Raw genomic sequence first — 19758 nt, 5'->3', positions numbered from 1 at the left:
CGGGGCTCGAACTCCCGGACCGCGAGATCGTGACCTGGCTGAAGTCGGACGCTTAACCGACTGCGCCACCCAGGCGCCCCTAAGGATCGTTTTAAAGTTCATTAACAAATCAAAAATTTGTAACTGCAATTGAAGTAATTTAGGCATTTAGAAGTGTTAATTTGGCTGTCATCACGGTGGAGTTGCAAATGGTTGAGGATTGGTGAAGGTTAAGTCAGTCTTGCGCTAGCTTCGGAGTAATGAGTTTTAAAATTTTTGTTATTGTTATTGAATTTAAGTGTATCCTGAGACTTTGCAAATCAAGTAGATTTAAAAAAAAAAAAAAAGCTACCATTAAGACTTCTCTATAAGGGGCGCCTGGGTGGCTCAGTCGGTTAAGTGTCCAACTCAGGTCATGATCTCCTAGTCCGTAAGTTCGAGCCCCACGTGGGGCTCTGTTCTAACAGCTCAGAGCCTGGAGCCTGCTTCGGATTCGGTGTCTCCCTCTCTCTCTGTACCTCCCCCGCTCGCATTCTGTCTGTCTGTCTGTCTCTCTCTCTTAAAAAGTAAACATTAAAAAAAATTTTTTAAAGACCTCTATAAGATCAGAATTATCTCACTACTTTACAATAAACTCAAACTGCAGGGGTAAAAAGTAGATGACACAGGTGATAAGGGCATTGTAACCTCCATCCATCTTCCTCATTTCAGTCTGTTCATTTGTTAAAATATTGAGTATTTATTTCGTACGTGCAATTGTCTTTGACTGTATAAGCCAAAGTTATACTTTAAAGCTAAAAAATACATTAACATCAATAAAACATCATGGTTTGTTTTATGCAGTAGAGTTTCATAAAAGATTTTATTTAAGGGACACCCGGGGGGCTTACTTGGTTGACTGTCCAATTTCAGCTCAGGTCATGATCTTGATCATGAGTTCCCGCCCCACCTCAGGTTTGCTGCTGTCAGAGAAGAGCCTGCTTGGGATCCTCTGTCCCCCAACTCCCCCGGCCCTCCTCTGCTTGCACTCTCTCTCTCTCTCAAAAATAAACATTAAAAGGGGCTCCTGGGTGGCTCAATCGGTTGAGCCATCGATTTGGCTCAGGTCATGATCTTGTGGTTGGTGGGTTTGAGCCCCACTTTGGGCTCTGTGCTGGCAGTGCAGAGCCTGCTTGGGATTCTTTCTCCATCTCTCTGTGCCTCCCCACTCACACTGTCTCTCAAAATAAATAAAGAAAAGCTTTAAAAAAGTAAACATTAAATAAAAAGATTTTATTTAAAAAACACCTTTAGGGGTGCCTGACTAGCTCAGTGGAGTGGATGACTCTTGATCTCAGGGTTGTGGGTTCGAGCCCCATACTGGGTGTAGAGATTACTTTTTAAAAAAAAATTAAAGGGGCACCTGGGTGGCTCAGTCCATTAAGCGCCTGACTTTTGATTTTGGCTCAGGTCATGATCTCACAGTTCATAAGATGGAGCCCCAAGTGGGGATCTGTGCTGACAGCACAGAGCCTGCTTGGGATTCTTTCTCTGCCCCTCCCCTGCTAGAGCTCTCTCTCTCTCTTAAAATAAACAAACATTTTTTAAGCTATAAAAACATGTTTTAATTAAAAAAAAAAAACCTTTAAAAATCACTCCTCTCCCCCGCCCCCACAAAGAATCACTTCCAAAAGTCTAGTGTGATAATTAAGGGCATGGACTTGGGGCCAAACAAACCTGGGATCATATCCCAGATACTTCCACAGCTGTGTGAACTTGGGCAAGACATCTCCCCTCCTTAAGCCTCATTTTTCTTATGTTTTATGGGGATCATAATCCTGACCCCACATCATTGTTGTGAAAGGTTAAAAGTAATATGGAATTCAATGGGGCACCTGGGTGGCTCAGTTGGTTAAACATCAGACTTTGGCTCAGGTCATGATCTCGTGGTTTATGGGTTTGAGCCCTGCATCAGGTTCTGCCCTGACAGCTAGGTGCCTGGAGCCTGCTTTGGATTCTCCCTCTGTCTCTCTCTGCCTCTACCCCACTTGTGCTCTCTCTCTCTCTCTCTCTCTCTCTCTCTCTGTCTCTCTCTCTCTCTCTGTCTCTCTCTCAAAAATAAGTAAACATTAAAAAAATTTTTAATTAAAATAAGTGTCTCTTAATTTCTGCTCAGGTCATGATCTCACGATTTGTGAATGGAGCCCCACATCAGGCTCTGCACTGACAGCGAGGAGCCTGCTTGGGATTCTATTTTTCCCCCTCTCTCTGCCCCTCTCCTTGCTCTTTCTCTCTCTCTCAAAAATAAATAAATAAACTTAAAAAATCATAAGGAATTCTAGGGTTGATAAGGCGTAGAAATCCACACAACATCCCAGTTTTACAGACATTCAGCAACCTAATTCAACAAGTATTTATTGAGCCCTTGCTACTGGCAGGTGCTGGTCTGGGCTCTGGTAAAGATCAAAGGGCCTTGAGATGAAGAGGCATGTTAATGCAGAGGGACTCAGCTCTGGACATTCAGCCCCCAGGCTCTACCCTGAACCATAAGCTTTTCCATAGCCACAGAGCTGTAAATGTAAGACACATCATCACCATGATGCTCTGGGCTGGGCAGATGTGTCTGGGGCCCAGTCTGCCTATCAGCCCACCCCTCTCCTCCAGCTCTGGGATGAAACATACAAAGCTCTTAAGCCCTTGGCCAGAAAGCAGATTCTATCCCCACCCCCATGCACACACTCCAGGTCACTCACTTCCAGGGAAGAGCAGGGACTTAGAGAGCAAAAACCAGGGGAAAGTAGGGCACAGCAGGAGGATAGTAATCCCTCTGATGGCTGGCCATCACAGTTGGGCCCCTGCTCCTAGCCACCAATCAACAGTGGCTTTGAGAAGACTTTTGGGATTTGGATCCCCAGCATCATCCTGCCCAAAGTATGCCCAGGCTAGGTAAAGGGGCTGCCCCAAATGACATATCCTTCATGCTGAGGTCGTTCTTGGTCCAAGCTCTTATTGATATAACACTTTCTATGCTAGGCTTAGAGATTCTTTCATTCCACACACTTCTACAAGTGCAGCCTTTATACCCAGCCCAAAAGTGGGTGCTAGAGACATAAAGAATGAGGAATTCTCACCCAGACCCAAATAGTAGCAAGTCACTGTTATCAGTATTGAGACAGAAGACAGCCGGGGAGCTGTGTGGATCTGCAGGAGGCTTCTGATTCAGCTTGGAGTCAGGGTTATGAAGGAGGTGATGCTGAACAAGAAAAGGAGTTCACCAGGAGGATATGGGGAAGGGTATTCTGAGTACAGAGAATAAATGTACAAAGACCCAAGGGAATAAAAGGCTGGCATTTCCTTCTGGAAAATTCTGGTCAAAGGGGGGCAGTTGTGGGAGGAGTTTTCTCCTGATTTTTCCCCTTCAAGTCATGTGAGAAGATGGGTAATGACTGGTTGGGAGATAGAAGTGGAGATAAAAGTACAGGTGAATGAAGCACAGAAGTCAAGGTAGGGCAGAGATTGCTGATTGAGGTATCTGAGCTAACTGGAATGGGAAGGTGTTTGGGAAGCATGGATGAAGTAGGGCTCCTACATGTGAGGATGGAAGTCTCTGGAGGCACCTATCACCCTGGAGCCAAACAATGGTTCAATTAGGCCCGATTCTGTCCTGGGAACAATAGCTCCCCGGCATGGGCTCTAGTGTATACCTAGTCTGCCAAGCTCTAAATGCCAACCCTGATTCCTTTGGGCCCCTCTTGTAAAGACCTGTCCAATTCAGCCCCATCCATTCTGACCTCTTCTATCACCCTCATCACATGCCTTCCCTGAAGGCTCCCCTGATGTCAAGGACTAGGTAGGCAGATCACTGCTCCATGCTCAGGTAGAAGGGAGTTGCAGGAGTGGACTGAAGCAACTGTGGGCAGAGCTGGTTTACGCAGGGCCTCGCAGAATGAGGGCCTCATAGAATGAAAAAGAGCTTAACATCAGAATCAGTTCTCAATTTTCAAAAATGGCAAATAAGGCAGAGGGAGTGTGAGCAGAAGTCAGTGAGTTCACGGCACTGCCCACACAAGTCATGCGGTGGTGGTGGAAGAGTGACCGAGAGAGGGTCTCACCCTCTCTGAGGACTCCTCCTTCCCTCAGGATTCTGCCCATGCAGATTCTTTCTCTTCGCCAGAGTGGACAGGGGCTCCTCACACGCATGCTCATTCCATGCTTCCAGAAAGTCTTCTGGGATTGTTGACTTCACAATGCATACCTCTTCTCAAAGAACAAGCTTGAGTAGAGTCCAGAGGAATCCTCATTATGACCGCAGTTTCTGCAGCTCCAGGTCACCTCAGGGACTTGAATACAGACCCCAACAGGGACTCCCCACTTTCTGGAACAGGCTCCCCTCAAGTAGATCAGGACCCCGGAGAGGGAGAGGACAGAGCACTTAATCTGTCTTGAAGGCTAAGGTGGTAGTTAGCAGAGGGAGGATGAGGTGGTGGCATGGCAGGAATGTGGAGGCTGGAATGTGGGGATGGGGGTGGACTGGCTTGAGGAGCTTGGGGGTGAGGTGGTACACTCCACGCTCTCACCTTGCCTGTAAAGGCCAGGATATGAAGGGCAGGCAGGGGTAGGAATGCCAGCCTGGGAGAACAGAGGAAGGCTGTGCATTCCGGTAGATTTCAGGTCACCACCAGAGCTCTTGGAACCTGCACACAATGGAAAGCTTTGCACAGCCAGCCCTGGGAAATGAGTGTCTGTAAGTAGAAAGATTGAGTCCCCTGTGGCAGCCATGGGCCCCACCCATCCAGTCCTGGGGATCAGCTTCTGGAGGCCTCCGCCCCAGCCAAGCAGGCTATAGCCAGAAGAAAGGAAGGAGCTTAGTACAAATATAAATGCCTTTAATGAAAGCCAAGGGCACTCTGCAGAGCCCCAGCAGCAGCCACCAGAGCAGGGTAGGAGGCAGGGGTGCCGCTACTCCACTAGACTGGCTAGGCCAGAGGCCCTAGGAGGCAGGCAAGTGCCAGAGCAGCTGCCAGCAGTGGGGGTGCAGGGGCTGGGCTATGTGCAGACCCTGTTGCCTGCAGTGTCTCCTGGTTGGTCTCAGGGCCCTTGCCATGCTCCCTAATGCGCACAGGGGTGCCACACAGAGCATGCAAGTTATCTGGGTGTGGGGCGCGGCGAGCTTCTTGCTGTAGTGACTCCCACACGGCGGCAGCCTCCTCCGGACAGCGCAATAGGACTCGGGAGGCACAGATGTGGAAGTCATTCCAAGACCTGTTAAAGGCTTGGGGTTAGGGTAATTAGGTGGGGCAAAGAGACTTTTCTAATGGGAAGGAAAAGGTTCAGGCCCCAAGGGCCTGGTGGTGGGGGTCTGGTGATCAGGTGGCTGTCGTCACACCTACTCTTACCTGCAGACAGTCTCCAGTTCGCCTCCCAGGCCCATGCTGTCCCCCAAGCGGATGAGACATTCAGCAAAGCCCTGGTATATGGTGTCACAGCCCCCTGGGCCTGTTGCAGCTGCTGCCAGAGGAGATACAAGGACTAGGGGTGGGGGTGGAGAATGGTTGATAGCATAGTCGCCTGGCTCCCCTTCCCCGCTAAGCCCCCAGGGGCTTGTTTACCTGAGTATGCTCTGGGGACGTGACTCAGCGTGAAACAGAGGCACCCAAGAGAACCAAGGGACATGTCTGGTGATCACCTGCATTGACCGCCCCCCCTCTAGATGCAATGGGGACAGGATACGTAGAGAAGGGGAAGAAGGTGTCCCATCCCAAGGGGCTGACTCTTCCTCTGAGCTTCTAGGGCTGCAGGCCAGGTGAGGATGTTCCAAATGCAGGAGTCAGGACACAGAGAAGAGGGGCAGAGTCCAGGGCTATTGGGCTTCCTGAACTGTCCTGCAGCCTAGATAAGCTTCGCCTGGCCTTCCCACCCCATCCCCAAAGACAGGTGTTTTCAGCCAGGTAGAACAGGATACAGGGGTCAGGATCTAGGTGAGACCCTAACAGAGGACCTCAGGGGTCCCACAGCTGGTCTAAGAGTCCCATCACAGCCTATGTCTCCATTTATCGGAAAGGGGGCTGTGGAATTTCAGGGTCCTTTCCCCACGACTAGGCCTCAGTTCATGCCCATTTTGCATCCTGAAACCACTGGAACACGTTATTCCTTCGCTGGAGCCCTTGCACCTCCTCTCCAGCCTGGTTCTCAGCACTCAAGGCTGTGCCTCTGCTCCCACACACCCTATACCCAGACTGGGGAGAGTGTGCCGCCCGGTTGCCAAGCTGGGTCTGGCACTCCCGCACTCACCAAGTGGTAGCAGCAGCAGCAACAGCCCCAGCACACCGGATGGTCGGGGCAGTCGCTGGCGGTGGTGACAGGAGGAGTAGCTGCGCATCATCCCCGGCTGGGAGCTTAGTGCCTGAGCTAGCAGCTTGGAAGCGCAGCCCTTCGGCCCAGCCTCCGGAAGAAGGGCCTGTGATTGGATGGGAGTCGGGGGCGGGGCCCAAAGCCAGCTGGCGGCCCCACCCCAGTAGGGAGATAGGCAAAGGCGGGTAGGGACCAAAGAGAGAAGAGCTGGGGACACAGGCATTGCAGAGCTGACCCCAGGGCCCTCTCAGAGATAGAGAGGGGTTTCTGGGAAGAAAGTTGCGCAGATGAGGGTGGGTGTCCAGGCACCTGGGTTAGCCTAGACAGAACTCCACACAGGGAGGAGACGGAAGAGAGAACAGAGGCCCTTATCCAAGTTACACCAAATGCACACACATGCTCCATTTTATTCCAAAAGCATTTAATTGAATTTCTCAACATTTTTCAAAAACAAAAAGATCCAAATCGGAGGTAAAAAGGAATATGGAAAATTCAACTCAAGTGGTGTCACGATCTCAGGGGTCATGCTCCAGGCATGGCAGAACCCAAGAAGGCACAATACCCACCCTGGGCCCAGCCAAAACCTGCTGGCTACCACAACCTGTAGACCACATCCAGTGCTCTCCCCTCAAACACCCCAGAGGTGGGAGCCTAAGCAGGTAAAAGGACAGACACTAGCCTAAGCCTGTGTGCTGGCCTTCAGTGCCTCCCCACCCCTGGGCAAGGCAGGCTTAGCTAAGGGAGGCTAGGGGTTACAAGGCCGTGCAGCATGAGGCTGAGACGCCGGGCCACTTTGCCAAGTGAGTTGTGCGGCTCAGCCTGCAGGAACTGAAAGAGCTTCTGGCGCACCTGGGCCATGACGGAGCCCATGTGGTCCCGAGTGATGGGGTCACTGTGGTCCAGGTGCATCACAGCCTCTTCCAGGTAGCTGTGGTGGAAGAAAGGGACAAGATATAGGTGGGTTCCAGCAAATGGGAGTGCCCCCTAGTGGCACTGAGGCCCAGAGGGACGGCTGACGGGGAGGGGGGCGGCGGGGAGGGTCCTCAAAGCCTGAGATGGGTGGGAACAGAGGTGGAGAAAATTAGGAAGCAGAGTCAGGCAGAAGTCTCTGCTTTGAACTGCTCCCCCACCTTCACCCCAGCCTGTCTCCTGACCTGAGTCCACTCACCTGAGCTTGAGGTCAGTTCGAGTACCAAGGTCAGAGGCCAGCTGCTGGATGAGGGAAAGGAGCACAGGCTGGGAGAGTGGGCAGGGTGGCTGCCCAAAAACCTGCCCTGGGTCCACAGTTTCACACACATACAGCACCAGGTTCAGGTCAGCAGCCGTCAGGGCCTAGGGGAAGAACAGTATTTATAGCTAATGTCAGAATGGAATACCTACTTGTCTGGCTGTGTGGCCAGGGAAATAATGACCAGGGTAGGGTACCGAGGGCTCCAGAGGGGGTGCTCAGGGGCCCAAAGACAGTAATATAGGGGTGTGTTGTTACTTTAAGAGATCAGGAGAGGTTTCCTAAGAAGGGTGGTCATGAAGCAAGGTAGACTGAGGTAAAAAGACCCTGGAACCAGGCAGAGAAGTAGGGGGAAATGGCCAGAAAGGCCAAAGAGAACCAAGAACAGCCTGTTAGGGTCAGACTACCCAGAGCCTGACAGGTAGAGTATGGTGTGTGGGCCTTGTCAGGAAACACCTAACCCCTACCTGGACCTAATGCCTGGCGTACCTGCTGGAAGGCCTGATTGAGGTGGCCCTGCTGCAGCAGCTGTAGAATATGGGCTTGCTGGGCCTGGCAGTCGAGGTGGGCAGCGGGGACAGGTGTGCCAGCTGCTGAACGCATGGCCTGCATGATGCTAGACGTGACGGCGGCCTGTTGCTCCTTAAGTGCTACACTCACCTCACCTTTAACGATGCGCTGTACCTGTGCTAAAATTGACTCCTGCAGGCTGCAAAGGGAAGTGAGGGAGATGAGGTAGATAAGAAGTCCCGTCTGGCACTTTCAAAACACACCACATTGCCCAGCACCCTGCCCACACACCTGCCCACAGCCACGTGCAGCTGGTGCTGCACCTCAGCCCGAACGCTGCTGGATACAGTGGCTGCCATCTGCTCAGTGGCACCCTGCAGTGTGCTGACCAGGCCTCGCAGCTGGGCCAACACGGGCTCCCGTGCTTCCTGTTCTCGTGCCTTCCGGCTCTTCATGTGGCTCTCTAGCTGCTGCAAGTCTGAGAGGTCACCACAGGGGCCATGAGAGGGATAGTGGGGGAGAGGGGGCCAGCCCCTCCCACCTTGAAGCATATGACCCCACTCACATTCTTGCGTGCCCAGTCGGAAGCTATCATTGATCTGCTGGAACATGGCCTGGCAGCTCTTCTCAAAGGCTGGCAGTACCACGCTCTGGAAGGCTTCACGGTAGGCAGCCTGCATTGGCCCCTGTAATGTGTCTGCAGCTGCTCGGGCAATGGCATCTGTCAAGTTCTGGGGGAAGAGGGAAGGCTGAGTTGAAAGGCTGAGCCCAAGTTGGCCTGACCTGGCCCACCAACCACCAACCTGTCATCTGGGGCCCTACAGCACCTTGGACTTTAGTAGCTTGGAGATATTCTCTTTCATGCTACCCTCCACAGCTGTGAGCTTGGTGGCCACTGAATTGCTCAGTTGGCCTGCCACTGGCTCCAAACTCCTGGAGACACCTGGGGCAGGGTGAGGAGGAATAGGTAGAGCCATGAAAGGCAGCTTGACAGATCGGAAGCCCCACTCCCACCTGGCCCACCCAGAGTCTCCACACAAAACTCACATGGAGGCACCGTCTTCTTGATCTCATCCCGTATGCTGCGCTCTAGCCGACCAGCTACAGCTGAAGACAGTGCCTGGGACAACTGTTGCGTCAGCTGCTCCTGCAGCTGCCCACCCCGCTGCTGCCCCTCAGCCAGTGCCCGCTCCAGCCGCCGCTCTGCGTTGTAGCTAAGGAATAGGCCTGAAGTGGGTCCTACATCCCTTCCTGGGGCCAAGAATGCTGCTGCTTCAACCGACCCCTGTGCCATGCCACAACCCATAAGGATACGGTCTTGCTCATGCCGTGACTCGAGGGCGCGTTCTACGTGGCCCGTGACTGTGCTCTGCAAGCCTTCAAGTTGGGTGCAAAGACGCTGCAGCAATTCTTCCTGGCTGTGCCGCAGCTCTGCCAGCTCTCTCTGCTGTTGCCAAATTAGTGCTGGCCAGTCTTCAGGAGGTTCTGCCACCTGCCGAAGCACTGACAATCAGGTGATGCCGCCCCATACATTCTCATCCACCAGACCAGGGAATGGCCCAGAGCCCTTCCCACCCTCACATGGAGGATTCTCAGAAATGGAAAAGGTGTTACTTCACTTACCTGGTGCTCCATGAGCCGGGATCCTACGGCCGAATCCCTGCCATGGGCAAGAAGCACCTCAGGCTACGTCAGGCACGGCAGCCTGGGGACCACCCCTCTCCCTGGCCCCAGGACCCCACCCCCTACCCGTCATCTTTCTTGCCCTTTCTCTTAAGCTTGGGTGAGGCTCGAGGAGATCCCTTGGTCTTCCAGTCCTTGGCTGGCAGCCGTGGAGTGGGAACTTTGGTGCCAAAGCCCCCTGCAGCAGAGGCAAGGCTGGCCACTTCATCATCATGGTCACTGTAGGAAGGGGAAAGAGAAAGATAAGCACCTACCCACTTGCTGGCTCTCCCTATGAGAGGAATAGTGTAGGGTGGCACCTACCTTTGCTCAGCACTGGCATCCTGGCTATCATGTTGCTGCAGGAGGTGATAAGGTGGTCGATGGAAGGCCAAGCTCTTGTGCTTCTCCTGGAGGCCATTCCTAGGACTGAAGGAACAGGCCGACTCAACAGTGCATGACTCTATCTGAAACCCCTACCACCAGCACACTTTGTCCTGCCAGGCTCCTCACCTCTCTGCCAGGCTGCTGCAGGTCTCACGAGTAATGTCTGGTGCCGTAGGCCAGACCTGATTGTCAGGGGCTGTGGCTTCCTGGGTCAAGGCTGCCTCCAAAAGGGAAGGGGTACTATGCCGATCCCCATCCCCAGGGCCTCCATCCAGGCCAAGCTGAGAGCCAAGCTCAGACGCTGGCCGGGGCCGTGGGGACAGCAGGTGTAGCGCTGAGGCAGCCGAGGCCATACTATCTGGTTCAAGACCCTCAGGAGCAGAGGAGACAAAACCACGGGAGAGGGCCTCAGATGCAATCTCAGGAATGTCCTGCGACAGGGCAGTGGAAGCTGAGGAGATAACATCAGGGGAGCGGGTACGGCTAGGGGAAGCCTGGGGTAGCCCCAGGGGCTCCACTTCCTGCAGCTCCAGTGATAGTGCAGAAGCAGCAGTAGGCACCTGAGGTGGAGCAAAGATGGGACTTAGGTGGTGGGACGTGGGGATGGGAGAGCACAGAGATGAGGCCCTGACGTTTGTAGAGATGAGACACTGCAGTGGGGGATGCAGATCAAAAATCCCACAGCCCGGGAGGGGAGGAGATAGGAAAATAGGCTATGGGAGGTAGAAATATAGGATACATGTTGAGAAGTTGCCCTCCAGGGAACAGGGAAGGCTGGAATGACCTCAGGGAAAGGCCTCAGGTGCTATGGGAGTAGAGTGCCACCAAGCTTCCCACAACCAGATACCTGCCACCCTGCACTTCATACACACTCCTACACACACACCTGTCCAGGTGCTTTGGGAGTCAGTTTGTCAGCTGGACCTGGGAGCAGGCTAGGCAAGAGGCCACGCGGGCTTGCCTGCAGGCTGCTGCTGCTGCTCATTGTCAAACTGCCATCCAGCTGCAACTTGGGGCTCAAAGTCAGCTCCTCGGGTGGCCTGGTGGGAGGAAGGCTAAGGTATAGCAGCCAGAGTTTGGTATCACCTGGCACCAGCCCCTGCCATCCCCCAACCCTGAGCCTCGCTTCACCTGGGCAGGGAGGGGTCCACAGCTGAGGTACTGCTCATGGCAGACACAGCTGTAAGAGAGGAGGAGCTGGAGCTGGAGCTGCTGCTGCTGTTGCTGTTGCTGGGGGAGGCAGCAATCTGGGGAGAGGCAGGGGATCAGCACTATATGGCCTGCAGGTGGGACATTCCCGGGTCCCCTTGCCCTGAGCCCCACACTCCTCCACCAGCATACCTGCTGCAGGGAGGTGCTAGGTGTCATGAAGGCGTCAGGTGTCATCAGCTTGGGCTTGGTCTCACTGCTCAGACTGAGGAAGTCAGCAGGTGCAGGTAGCTCCACTATGCGTCGGAGGTCAGGCTGGGAGCCTTGGGTAGCTGACCCCAGGCCCTCAGAGCCCAGTTCGGGCCGAGACTCTCCAAATGCTGCGGGGAAAGCTGCCACTTGAGTCAGATCTCAGAACCTGGTCAGTCTAACCTGCTTCCCTCTTACTCCTCACTCACCGAAGTCCTCATGGGCAGTGTGGGTGGGGAGCGGGGCCACCACATCAGGGTTCAGCTGCGGCTGGAAGCGGATCTGTACGTCTTGCAATGCCCTATAGGCAGAGAAGAGAGTAGGAGAGGACTCAAAGGGGCCAGAGCAGTAGGGTGGGGAGGGGCACAGACAGGGCACAGGTGAGACTTCCCAACGTACTCACTTAGTATGCACACAGAAGAGTTTGATGAGCACACCAGCTGCAGACTCCACGGCACCGGCTCCGTGGGTTCCATCTACAAAGACAGTGTGGGCAACTAAGCCTGGCCCTCTCTGACTCCACACTTCCCTACATACATATACCCTGACCCTGACCAGCTCACCAGCCCCTAGGCTATCATTCTCTTCCTCAGCAGGTAGCACTTCAGTGTGCCGCAGCCGGCAGCGACTCACAACCTGGATGCCAAAGCTCAGCACAGGATGGGTGAGCAGGAACTCAGAGATGGAGCTGAAGCAGGCACGGCCCTCCTCCTGGTTCTGCAGCAGCTCCATCACGTAGAGGACCTGCACAGAGAGTAAACTCACAGCTGAGCCCAGTGGCTGTGAGGGTTGTGGATGTGCCCAACACCCCTGCTGCCCTGAAGATACCGGCTCTGCCCAGGGTGCCCCACTATAGGTTACCTTCCGTTGCACATCGCTGAGAATAAGGTATTCAGCTGAGAGGTCCAGACAAACCTTGAGGCTGGGGGGCACACTCACTGAGCTAAAGATATCTGGGGAGAAACTGAGGGGCCGGGGAGGCAGGATTAACGAGACAGAGAGTGGAAATAACCCACATCCATAACTCTGCTGCCCCTAGCCAGCCTCTGCTTACCGAATTGTCTGCAGACAGGTCCAGGACACTGTGCACCACATCTTTAGCTCTCGATTCTGGTCAGCGCCAGTAATAAGGAACCTCCAGAAAGGGACTCTGCAAAGCACCAAGGCATCGAATAGCTGGCTGGGCCCCCTACTGGAGAATTAAGGTCCAGCCCACTACCCACCTGCCTGCCCACTCACTCACTCAGGGTCCTGTTTCTTATGGTTGTCACAGAACAGGAGGCAGGAAAGGGACCTCCCATCATGAGGCTTCCATTCGTGCAGACACCTGCAAGAAGGCAGATGATGGGCCTGAGTGAATGATCTGGTCCTCACCTTGGCGGGGGAGGGGTGTCTGGATCCCTCAGGCTCTGCCTTACCTTGGTTCATCCTGCCCCTCAATGTAGATCTGCCAGAACTTGACAAAGCCATCATGGCTTGCAGTAGCCAGGACAGTCCCATCGGGTGAGAGGGCCCCTTCACTTAGACACTGGGAAGAACCCAAAGAGCCTTGCTTTGCCACCTGCCTAGTGGTGGGAGCAAGCCCTTCTCAGGTGAGGATGGTAGTGAGCTGAGCTGACTCACAGTGGGTGCGTACGTTTTTATGAAAGACCGATTAAATGGATGACTGTACAGAAGATCAGACCCCTAGGCTGAAGCCAGGTTAGGCAGGCATTTCATAGGTAAGGGTCACTTTGTGTTCAGAGTTCCCACGGGCAGAGTGCCAGTAAAGCTGCCTGGGCAGGTGTATTCAGGGGACAGATGAGGAACATAAGGAAAGTGGGGAGAGCAAGGAGGCAGTCAGTTGCAGGCTTACCGTGCTATGGCCTTTGACCACGATGAAGCCTTGCTTGATCTGGCTGACACGCACAGGCCAGGTGCTGTGGTTGGAGCGGAGCATGTCCAGGTCCCACACCTCAGCCTGCAGGGTACAAAATGAGTGTTCAGCCCATGCCCACACCATGGACGCTCTGTCCCCTCCTCTCCCCTCATGCATGGTTCCCTCACCCGGTCCTCATGCAACAGGGCCACCGTTGGGCTGCCCTCCTCACAGCAGTCCTCACTCTCCTCAGGGATGAAGGGGCACCAGATGATCCTACGGAAGTGGTTCAGTGGTGTACCCTCTGGCTGCTGGATGTGGACCAAGATCTCTTCTCTGAGCAGGGTGTTAAGGACTAAACAGGTGGATGATGAGGTGTGTCTGGTAGTCCCAGTCCCACCCGCCTTTCTTCAGTCCCCCATCCCACCCCAGGGAAAGGATACTGAATTTTGCCATTAACTAGAGCCAAGCGCCACACAAACAGGTTGCCTGCCTCATCTAGGCAGGCCAGCTGTGAGGAATTCAGGTGTGCAAAGGCCAGATCAGCCACGCTGCCTGTGAAGCCCTTGAGCAGGGTCCGCTCCGAAGTGCTTACACTGATCACCCGCACCATCGCTGAACCATTGTTGGCGGCTGGAATCAGAAAAGCAGTAGGCCACTGAGCAAGGCCCAGACAGTGGCAGAGAAGCCCTGCCCTTGCCTGCCTCATTGTCACTACCAGTCTCAAGCTCAGTTTTCCCAATTGGCTCCCCAAGGCCTGTCTGAGGTGGGGGCAGCACAGATAAGCCTTCTATTGTACCCTAAAGGCTGAGTGGGCTGCATGGCCTGACAGTGGATTTGCATCTCTGAGGCTTCTAGCAGAACAGCTCCCTCCTCTCCCCTGCCCCTACTCACCCCGAATGGCATAGGCCAAGAAGGAGTTGGACACAGCAATCAGGTTGCCGTAGTAGTATTTCTGTTCCCAGTCATACTTGGCCACAGGCTGGATTTTCACCTGAGAAACAAGGGTGAGGAAGGTTGTAGAGGCTGAGGGCTAGGTTAATTCTGCCAGAGCCCAGTTGGTCCCCAGCATCCCTGGGGACAGAAGATGCCCTATGTGTGAGCCCAGCCACACATTCACAACTCTTGAGGCCAGATTCCCACAGAGATTGGCAGCTAACCCTGGCTTTCTGAGACTGAGGCACACTACCTGTCAAGTTGGTTCCCATAGGAACTGGCAACATGGGTTAGGGGAGGAAAAGGCTGAACATGTCCCCATCCACCATACATGCCACAACATCCTGGCACCCACCTTGTTGCTGCCCCGTGCCTTGCTTGAGATGCTAGAGTCACTGCTGGCCACAATCTCCACCTCCTTGGCCAAAATCCCAATGCACGTAGAGCTGTCATCTCCTGAGAGGCAGCTATGGGAAGGGATGAACAAGCTTGACTCCTGTTCCTACAAAGTCTCAATGGGCATGGTCGGGAGGGGGAGAGAATACAACCACTCTAGTAAAGGTGTCAAGTCTCAGGTGCTCAGCTATGCCTAGTCTACTGGTCCCCAAACCTACAGTTCCCTTTGCTCACCTCCCTCCTTTGTAATGGGCCTATTTCCATGCTAAAATGGAAGCTCAAACTTCAGATCCAGGCCAAGCTCTTTAGCTTGTCCTTTCCTCTCACTCTAGCACAAATATAACATGATTAAGTGCATCATCCCAAAGACCCAGCACCACCACTGCCATTTCCCAGACACTCACATGACCTGCTTTTCCTGAAGATTAATAGGTGGCATGGCCCGGATACCAGACTTGTTTGTTGAAGTACCATCACCTGAGCAGAGGGGGTCTGGGACCAGAAGCCCATTGAGATCTCCATTGTAGGCATTAGATGGCCGCTGGCTCTCTGCACTGGGACCTGGGGATAGAAAGGGCTGCTCTGAAGGTTGTTCCACCTGCTCACTGGCCTCTCCTCCTGTAGAATTTCATTCAAGAACCATGAGGTGCTCTAGGAACATTGCACTGAGGGAGCCATGTCAGTGGGGAGGAGGGCCCTTGGTTCATCTTTTGTTTCATAAACTCTGATAGTTAACTCAGTCTCTGCCAGGACCAAGGATGTGCATGGGGCTCTTCTACCTGAAGGACGAGTAAAGCTATCAAGAATCTGGTGAAGTCAATTAATACTCAGGCTCGGGTCGGCACAGAGGGGCTCTGCGTACTTGAGGGAAGGCATGGGAAGGGTCAGGACAGACTTCACAGAGGAAATGCCATCACAGCCTGTGTGGCTGGAACACACAAACAGGAAAGATGGAGGGAAAACAAGCTACAGAGGTCTCAGGTATGAATCTTGGGTGCTTAAATTCTCCCTGTAGCAATGAGAGTCACAGAAGAGTGAGAGTGTGTGTGTGTGTGTCTCTCTCTATATATATATATATACACATACACATATATGCATACACACACATATATCTTTTTTTTTTTTTTTTTTTGAGAGGGAGAGTGAAAGAGCACATGTGTGCACATGAGCAGGGGAGGGGTGGAGGGGGAGAGAGAGAATCCCAAATAGGATCTATGCTGAGAGGACAAGGAGCTCAATCCCACTACTATGGGATCATGACCTGAGTTGAAATCAAGATTCAGAAGCACAATCGACTGAGCCATCCAGGTGCCCCTAGAGAGCCACAAAAGAGTTTTAAAGGGGAAGGTGACATGGTCTGCTATGGCCAAAAGACTGACTGCTTTAAGTCAGCATGTAGCATAGTTGAGAATCCAAGCAAGAGATACTAGGTTCTAGACCAAGGTAGTGGTAGAAGATAGACAAGCAAGATGGACTCCTAACACATGAAAGGACATCAATAAGGAAGTAAGAAAGAAAGGAACCTGCCCCTCACAGAAATGGCTCAGAAGACGAACCACCTTGGGCATGTAAACTCAGAAAGAATGGACATGAAGGAGTTGGGACAAAGTAAAGAGAAACTGTAGTTGGGAAAGACAGTATTTCAGTTGTTTGCCATTGGCTGTTTCAAGCACCCTCACAGGCTCAGACACCACCCTAAAACTCCCAGGTGACAAAGAGACTAGGGCTCCACATTGAAAAACATGGTAAGTTTCTAGTCACAAGACAGTATGGAGTTTGACATGGTGTTCCGTTGAGAGGAGACCAACAAGAGCTACTTGGAAAACTGGGCAATTAGGTACCAATCAACAAATAAGGAATTAAGTGAAAAGCCTGCAGGCCACTTCACTTGGATCAGAGCCACTTTAGCTGTTCAGGGAGAGGCTGGCCACTCTTCCTCCCAGGCAGGCTACCATGAAGACAAACAAGCTACAAAATACTGGCCACATCAGACTCTACCAAAGCTTTGTGCAGTCTAGTCTGCACAGAGGGGATGAGCAGGAGAGGTCCAAGCCAAGCTCACAAGTAAAGGGAGCACACATTCCAGGTCTGGGATGAAGTGCTTAGTGGTTTCAGGCAGCAGATGGATTTTCCTCAGGGGGTAAGGGGCAGCTAAACCCACCCAGGGTGAGCACCAGTGCCTGCTTCCAAAAGCAGCCAGTTTGGGCCTCCCAGCAGGTTTAAGAACAGGGTCCCAGGAAACACCCATTCTCAGCTGTGGTCACTGCATACCCACACCACCATCACCAGCCAATCTTTCAACCACTACAACTTTTCACAGGTTCCTGAACCTGCCAGGAAACTTTGGTGCCTTCACACATGCTATTTGTTCTTTGCAGAATGCCATTCTTGACACTCAATCACCTGTTCATATTATAACACCTAACCTAAACACTGTCTTCGGTCTCAGATCTGTTTTCAGGCACTCTCCAGCCCCAACCCCATCTACCATATCTCCATCACAGTACCAAAATACTCCTTTTTTTCAATGACAATTCCATGATGTTACAACCTCATTAGCTCTCTATGTTCTCAAGGCTCCTTGAGGGCAGGAGCAGCTCTATCACTACAAGCCCAAGTAAAGTTTAAGTAAATAGAAATAAACTAGGGCTTGCAAATGTTTGTAGCCTAATCCAATCAGTGTCATGCAATCTGTGATTTGCTTTAATCCCAGAAAGGACACGGAATTGGGGCTGGTCATCTTTCTCCTGAAAATCAGTTTTAGAATAGCAGACCTGGAGTCTGTATTCCAGAGTGAAGGGTAAATTGCAGAGGGGGACCAGTGGCTCCTCAGCCCACCGCCTAGGTCTAGACCCAGAACTCCGCACACCGAGGCCAGACCAGGCCTCAGAACTATGGCACAAGGATAGGGAACCTGAGCTAGTCCCAGTAACACTACAGACCTTGGGGCCAGGACACGAACCGAGCCCTGCGGATTCAGAGAAGGAGTCTCACCTTCAGCAGAGACGCTGAAGGACGCGAGGCAGAACGGCCCGGCTCGGGAATGGGAAGGGATTTGCACCCTTGACGGGCACGGTCAGCAATTTACCGATCCAACCCCCGTCTTGCCTCACCAGCCAGGAGGATGCGGAATTGGTCCTGAGAGACCTGTGAGCCCTGAGGACGGCCCAGACCCGCGCCGCCCTTATGCCCGCTCGCCGAGAGCCCACCCCCGGTGTACTGGCTCACCCCCCGCGGGCCGGTCCAGCTTGAGGATGTCCCGCAGGTGCTGCGTGGCGTCCTCGATGTCGATGCTCGCGCAGGAGGAGGCCATGGGCCCAGGCGCAGGCGCCTTGTCCACGCCGCGTTCGTTTCGCTACCTCCGCGCAGAGTGCAGCCGCGCACAGCCCTGCCAGGACCAGACAGCAAGACACTGGTCACTAAACTCTATCCACCCGCCGCCCGCAAACCGCCGCCCGCGCCGCGTCCCTGTGCCCCACCAGCACCACCAACCGCCTCCACTTCCGGCCCGCCAGAGCCCTGGCTCCCGGAACCTGCGCAGGGTGAAGAAGAAAGGTTCCGGGCTGGGGGCGGAAGCTTCACCCCTCCCGGACCCTTTGGTCAACGGGTGAGGCAAATCAACCTTCTTCAGGGCTAAGGCAGAGCAAATATCTATGTACTGGACTGCCCAAATCCCTGTGCACCTTGACACATCCCGTCCAGTTTATGTCTATTACCAGAACATGAACTCATTGAGTCCAGAACTGGATCAACTTAGCCACCCAGGTTAGTCCCTCAGACCCTATCCAGGAAATAGGTGAATTGGTAGGCCTCCCCTTTGCGAAATGGGGCAGGGCGACCCAAGGCCTCAGGGGGATTGTAAACCCAGGAATTGTAAGGGGAAGATAGTCAAATCACAAACATTGCATTGTTACTTAATATCCCCCAGCATCCCCTGCCCGCCCAGGCCTGACAACCTCAGGCAGGAAGAAAGAAACCAGAGTTTACAAACACCTCTTTATTGCAGAAATTTCAGGCACAGGTACATGGAAGCTGTATTGCAGATTTTATACAGGGTGGTTTAAGAGGCAGCAGGCATCTACCTCTCTCCGGACTCCCATTCCCCAAACACATAGCATCCTAAATCAGTCCCACTGAAATCTCTTAAGTGTGGTCTTCTAAACACAGTTCATCATCCAACCCTCTACCGAGGGTAGCCAGGCAACTTGTGGGGGGTCTGAGGAAGTCCTTGGCCTCCATCCATAGTGCAGGGGGAAAGGGGAGTACAGGTCAGGCTTAACTGTGGAGCCCTCACCAATCTTAAAACCCCTAGCAGGGCACCAGCCCAAGACTTGGGTTTGGTTCTAGCTTTTGGTTGCGATCTTGCCACCAGACTTTATAACACCAGAGGTCTTAGGGCTAAGGGCTAGATTTGTAATGGGCAAGGCCTCTGTCCCCCAAACTGAGCAGAAACTGCCCTGATGATAGTTAATATTTCCTGGGACTTGAAGAAAATGTGAAGGTATGTGGTGAGGCAGGAAACAGAAGGCCTAGAGATGCCTTGCAAAGGTCTGAGGGGTATGAAGTCCCAAAGCACAAATCCCTCAGTCTCAGACTGCCTACTTTCATAGCTCTAGCTCTTGATCTGTACCCCAGCCCAACTGGGCCTGGCTCTGCACTCTGCAGGCAAATGGAGGCTGACTGTTCTGGGCACTCACCTCTGGGCAAGGATATCCAAAACTGGATACAAAACTGGAGCTGCCCTCTGCTTGGCTTGGGGTTTATGGGGCCCCCTGGATGTGATCCTGACTGTTCTGGGGGTAGAACAGGATATTCTCCCTCAAACCTTTGCTCATCTTATACAGGGTAGTTTTGCTGAGCCCTCAGCCCAGAGCACCTGAGCTTAATGAGTCATTTTCAGTGGGATTCTAGATCCATCTCTATTACCAGAGCCCTGACCTACCCAATGTAGGAGTTGTCAGAAGTGACTGCAAAGGCTTCAGTGCAAGGGAAGCTTCAGGCCAGACCCGAGCTCTGTCTGCAGCTCAGTTTTCCAGGACCAGGTGGGCTGAGGTGGGGCATACTATGCCCTAAA

General features: G+C 53.1%; 2 protein-coding genes across 8 annotated transcripts; both read right to left on the bottom strand.

Annotated features, from left to right (window-relative positions):
- Positions 1-2357: 2357 nt before the first annotated feature.
- On the bottom strand, positions 2358-6624 carry NRN1L (neuritin 1 like). The gene is made up of 3 exons (XM_043600873.1): positions 6250-6624; positions 5355-5487; positions 2358-5220 (listed from the first exon to the last, which is right to left on the bottom strand). The coding sequence occupies exons 1-3, from the start codon at positions 6530-6532 to the stop codon at positions 4935-4937; spliced, it is 702 nt and encodes a 233-aa protein (XP_043456808.1). The 5' UTR covers positions 6533-6624; the 3' UTR covers positions 2358-4934.
- An 85-nt stretch (positions 6625-6709) lies between these two features.
- On the bottom strand, positions 6710-18207 carry EDC4 (enhancer of mRNA decapping 4). 7 transcript variants are annotated; one of them, XM_043600871.1, is made up of 30 exons: positions 18164-18207; positions 17913-18072; positions 15089-15245; positions 14644-14755; positions 14247-14346; positions 13796-13985; positions 13541-13688; positions 13350-13454; positions 12913-13022; positions 12738-12821; positions 12549-12644; positions 12356-12458; positions 12058-12238; positions 11898-11970; positions 11704-11795; positions 11438-11625; positions 11228-11343; positions 10983-11136; positions 10223-10656; positions 10034-10138; positions 9797-9949; positions 9671-9707; positions 9362-9539; positions 9095-9250; positions 8875-8990; positions 8613-8778; positions 8339-8525; positions 8027-8246; positions 7478-7641; positions 6710-7237 (listed from the first exon to the last, which is right to left on the bottom strand). In XM_043600871.1, exons 2-30 carry the CDS (start codon positions 17995-17997, stop codon positions 7045-7047), a joined length of 4203 nt encoding a protein of 1400 aa, XP_043456806.1. In that variant the 5' UTR covers positions 17998-18072; positions 18164-18207; the 3' UTR covers positions 6710-7044. The 7 variants fall into 7 exon arrangements, with proteins under 7 accessions (XP_043456806.1, XP_043456802.1, XP_043456800.1 ...); XM_043600867.1 differs by having other exon boundaries at positions 10983-11151; positions 11438-11637; positions 18164-18199; XM_043600865.1 differs by having other exon boundaries at positions 9095-9539; positions 18164-18199.
- Between the last annotated feature and the right edge of the window lie 1551 nt (positions 18208-19758).

The sequence above is a fragment of the Prionailurus bengalensis genome, chromosome E2 (assembly GCF_016509475.1).
Source record: "Prionailurus bengalensis isolate Pbe53 chromosome E2, Fcat_Pben_1.1_paternal_pri, whole genome shotgun sequence".
Classification (NCBI taxonomy): Eukaryota; Metazoa; Chordata; class Mammalia; order Carnivora; family Felidae; genus Prionailurus; species Prionailurus bengalensis.
This window is presented reverse-complemented; position numbering and strand designations above follow the sequence as displayed.

Excerpts from the sequence above, each read along its gene's own strand:
- NRN1L (XM_043600873.1), bottom strand. The coding sequence starts at position 6,532 with ATGCCTGTGTCCCCAGCTCTTCTCTCTTTGGTCCCTACCCGCCTTTGC. Across the intron at positions 5,488-6,249 it reads GCTGCTGCTGCTACCACTTG|TCCTTGTATCTCCTCTGGCA; the intron begins GTGAGTGCGGGA and ends CCCCACCCCTAG. Across the intron at positions 5,221-5,354 it reads GAACTGGAGACTGTCTGCAG|GTCTTGGAATGACTTCCACA; the intron begins GTAAGAGTAGGT and ends AGCCTTTAACAG.
- EDC4 (XM_043600865.1), bottom strand. The coding sequence starts at position 17,997 with ATGGCCTCCTCCTGCGCGAGCATCGACATCGAGGACGCCACGCAGCAC. Across the intron at positions 11,796-11,897 it reads CTCTTCTGTGTGCATACTAA|GGCATTGCAAGACGTACAGA; the intron begins GTGAGTACGTTG and ends CTCTGCCTATAG. Across the intron at positions 11,626-11,703 it reads CACTGCCCATGAGGACTTCG|CATTTGGAGAGTCTCGGCCC; the intron begins GTGAGTGAGGAG and ends CTTTCCCCGCAG.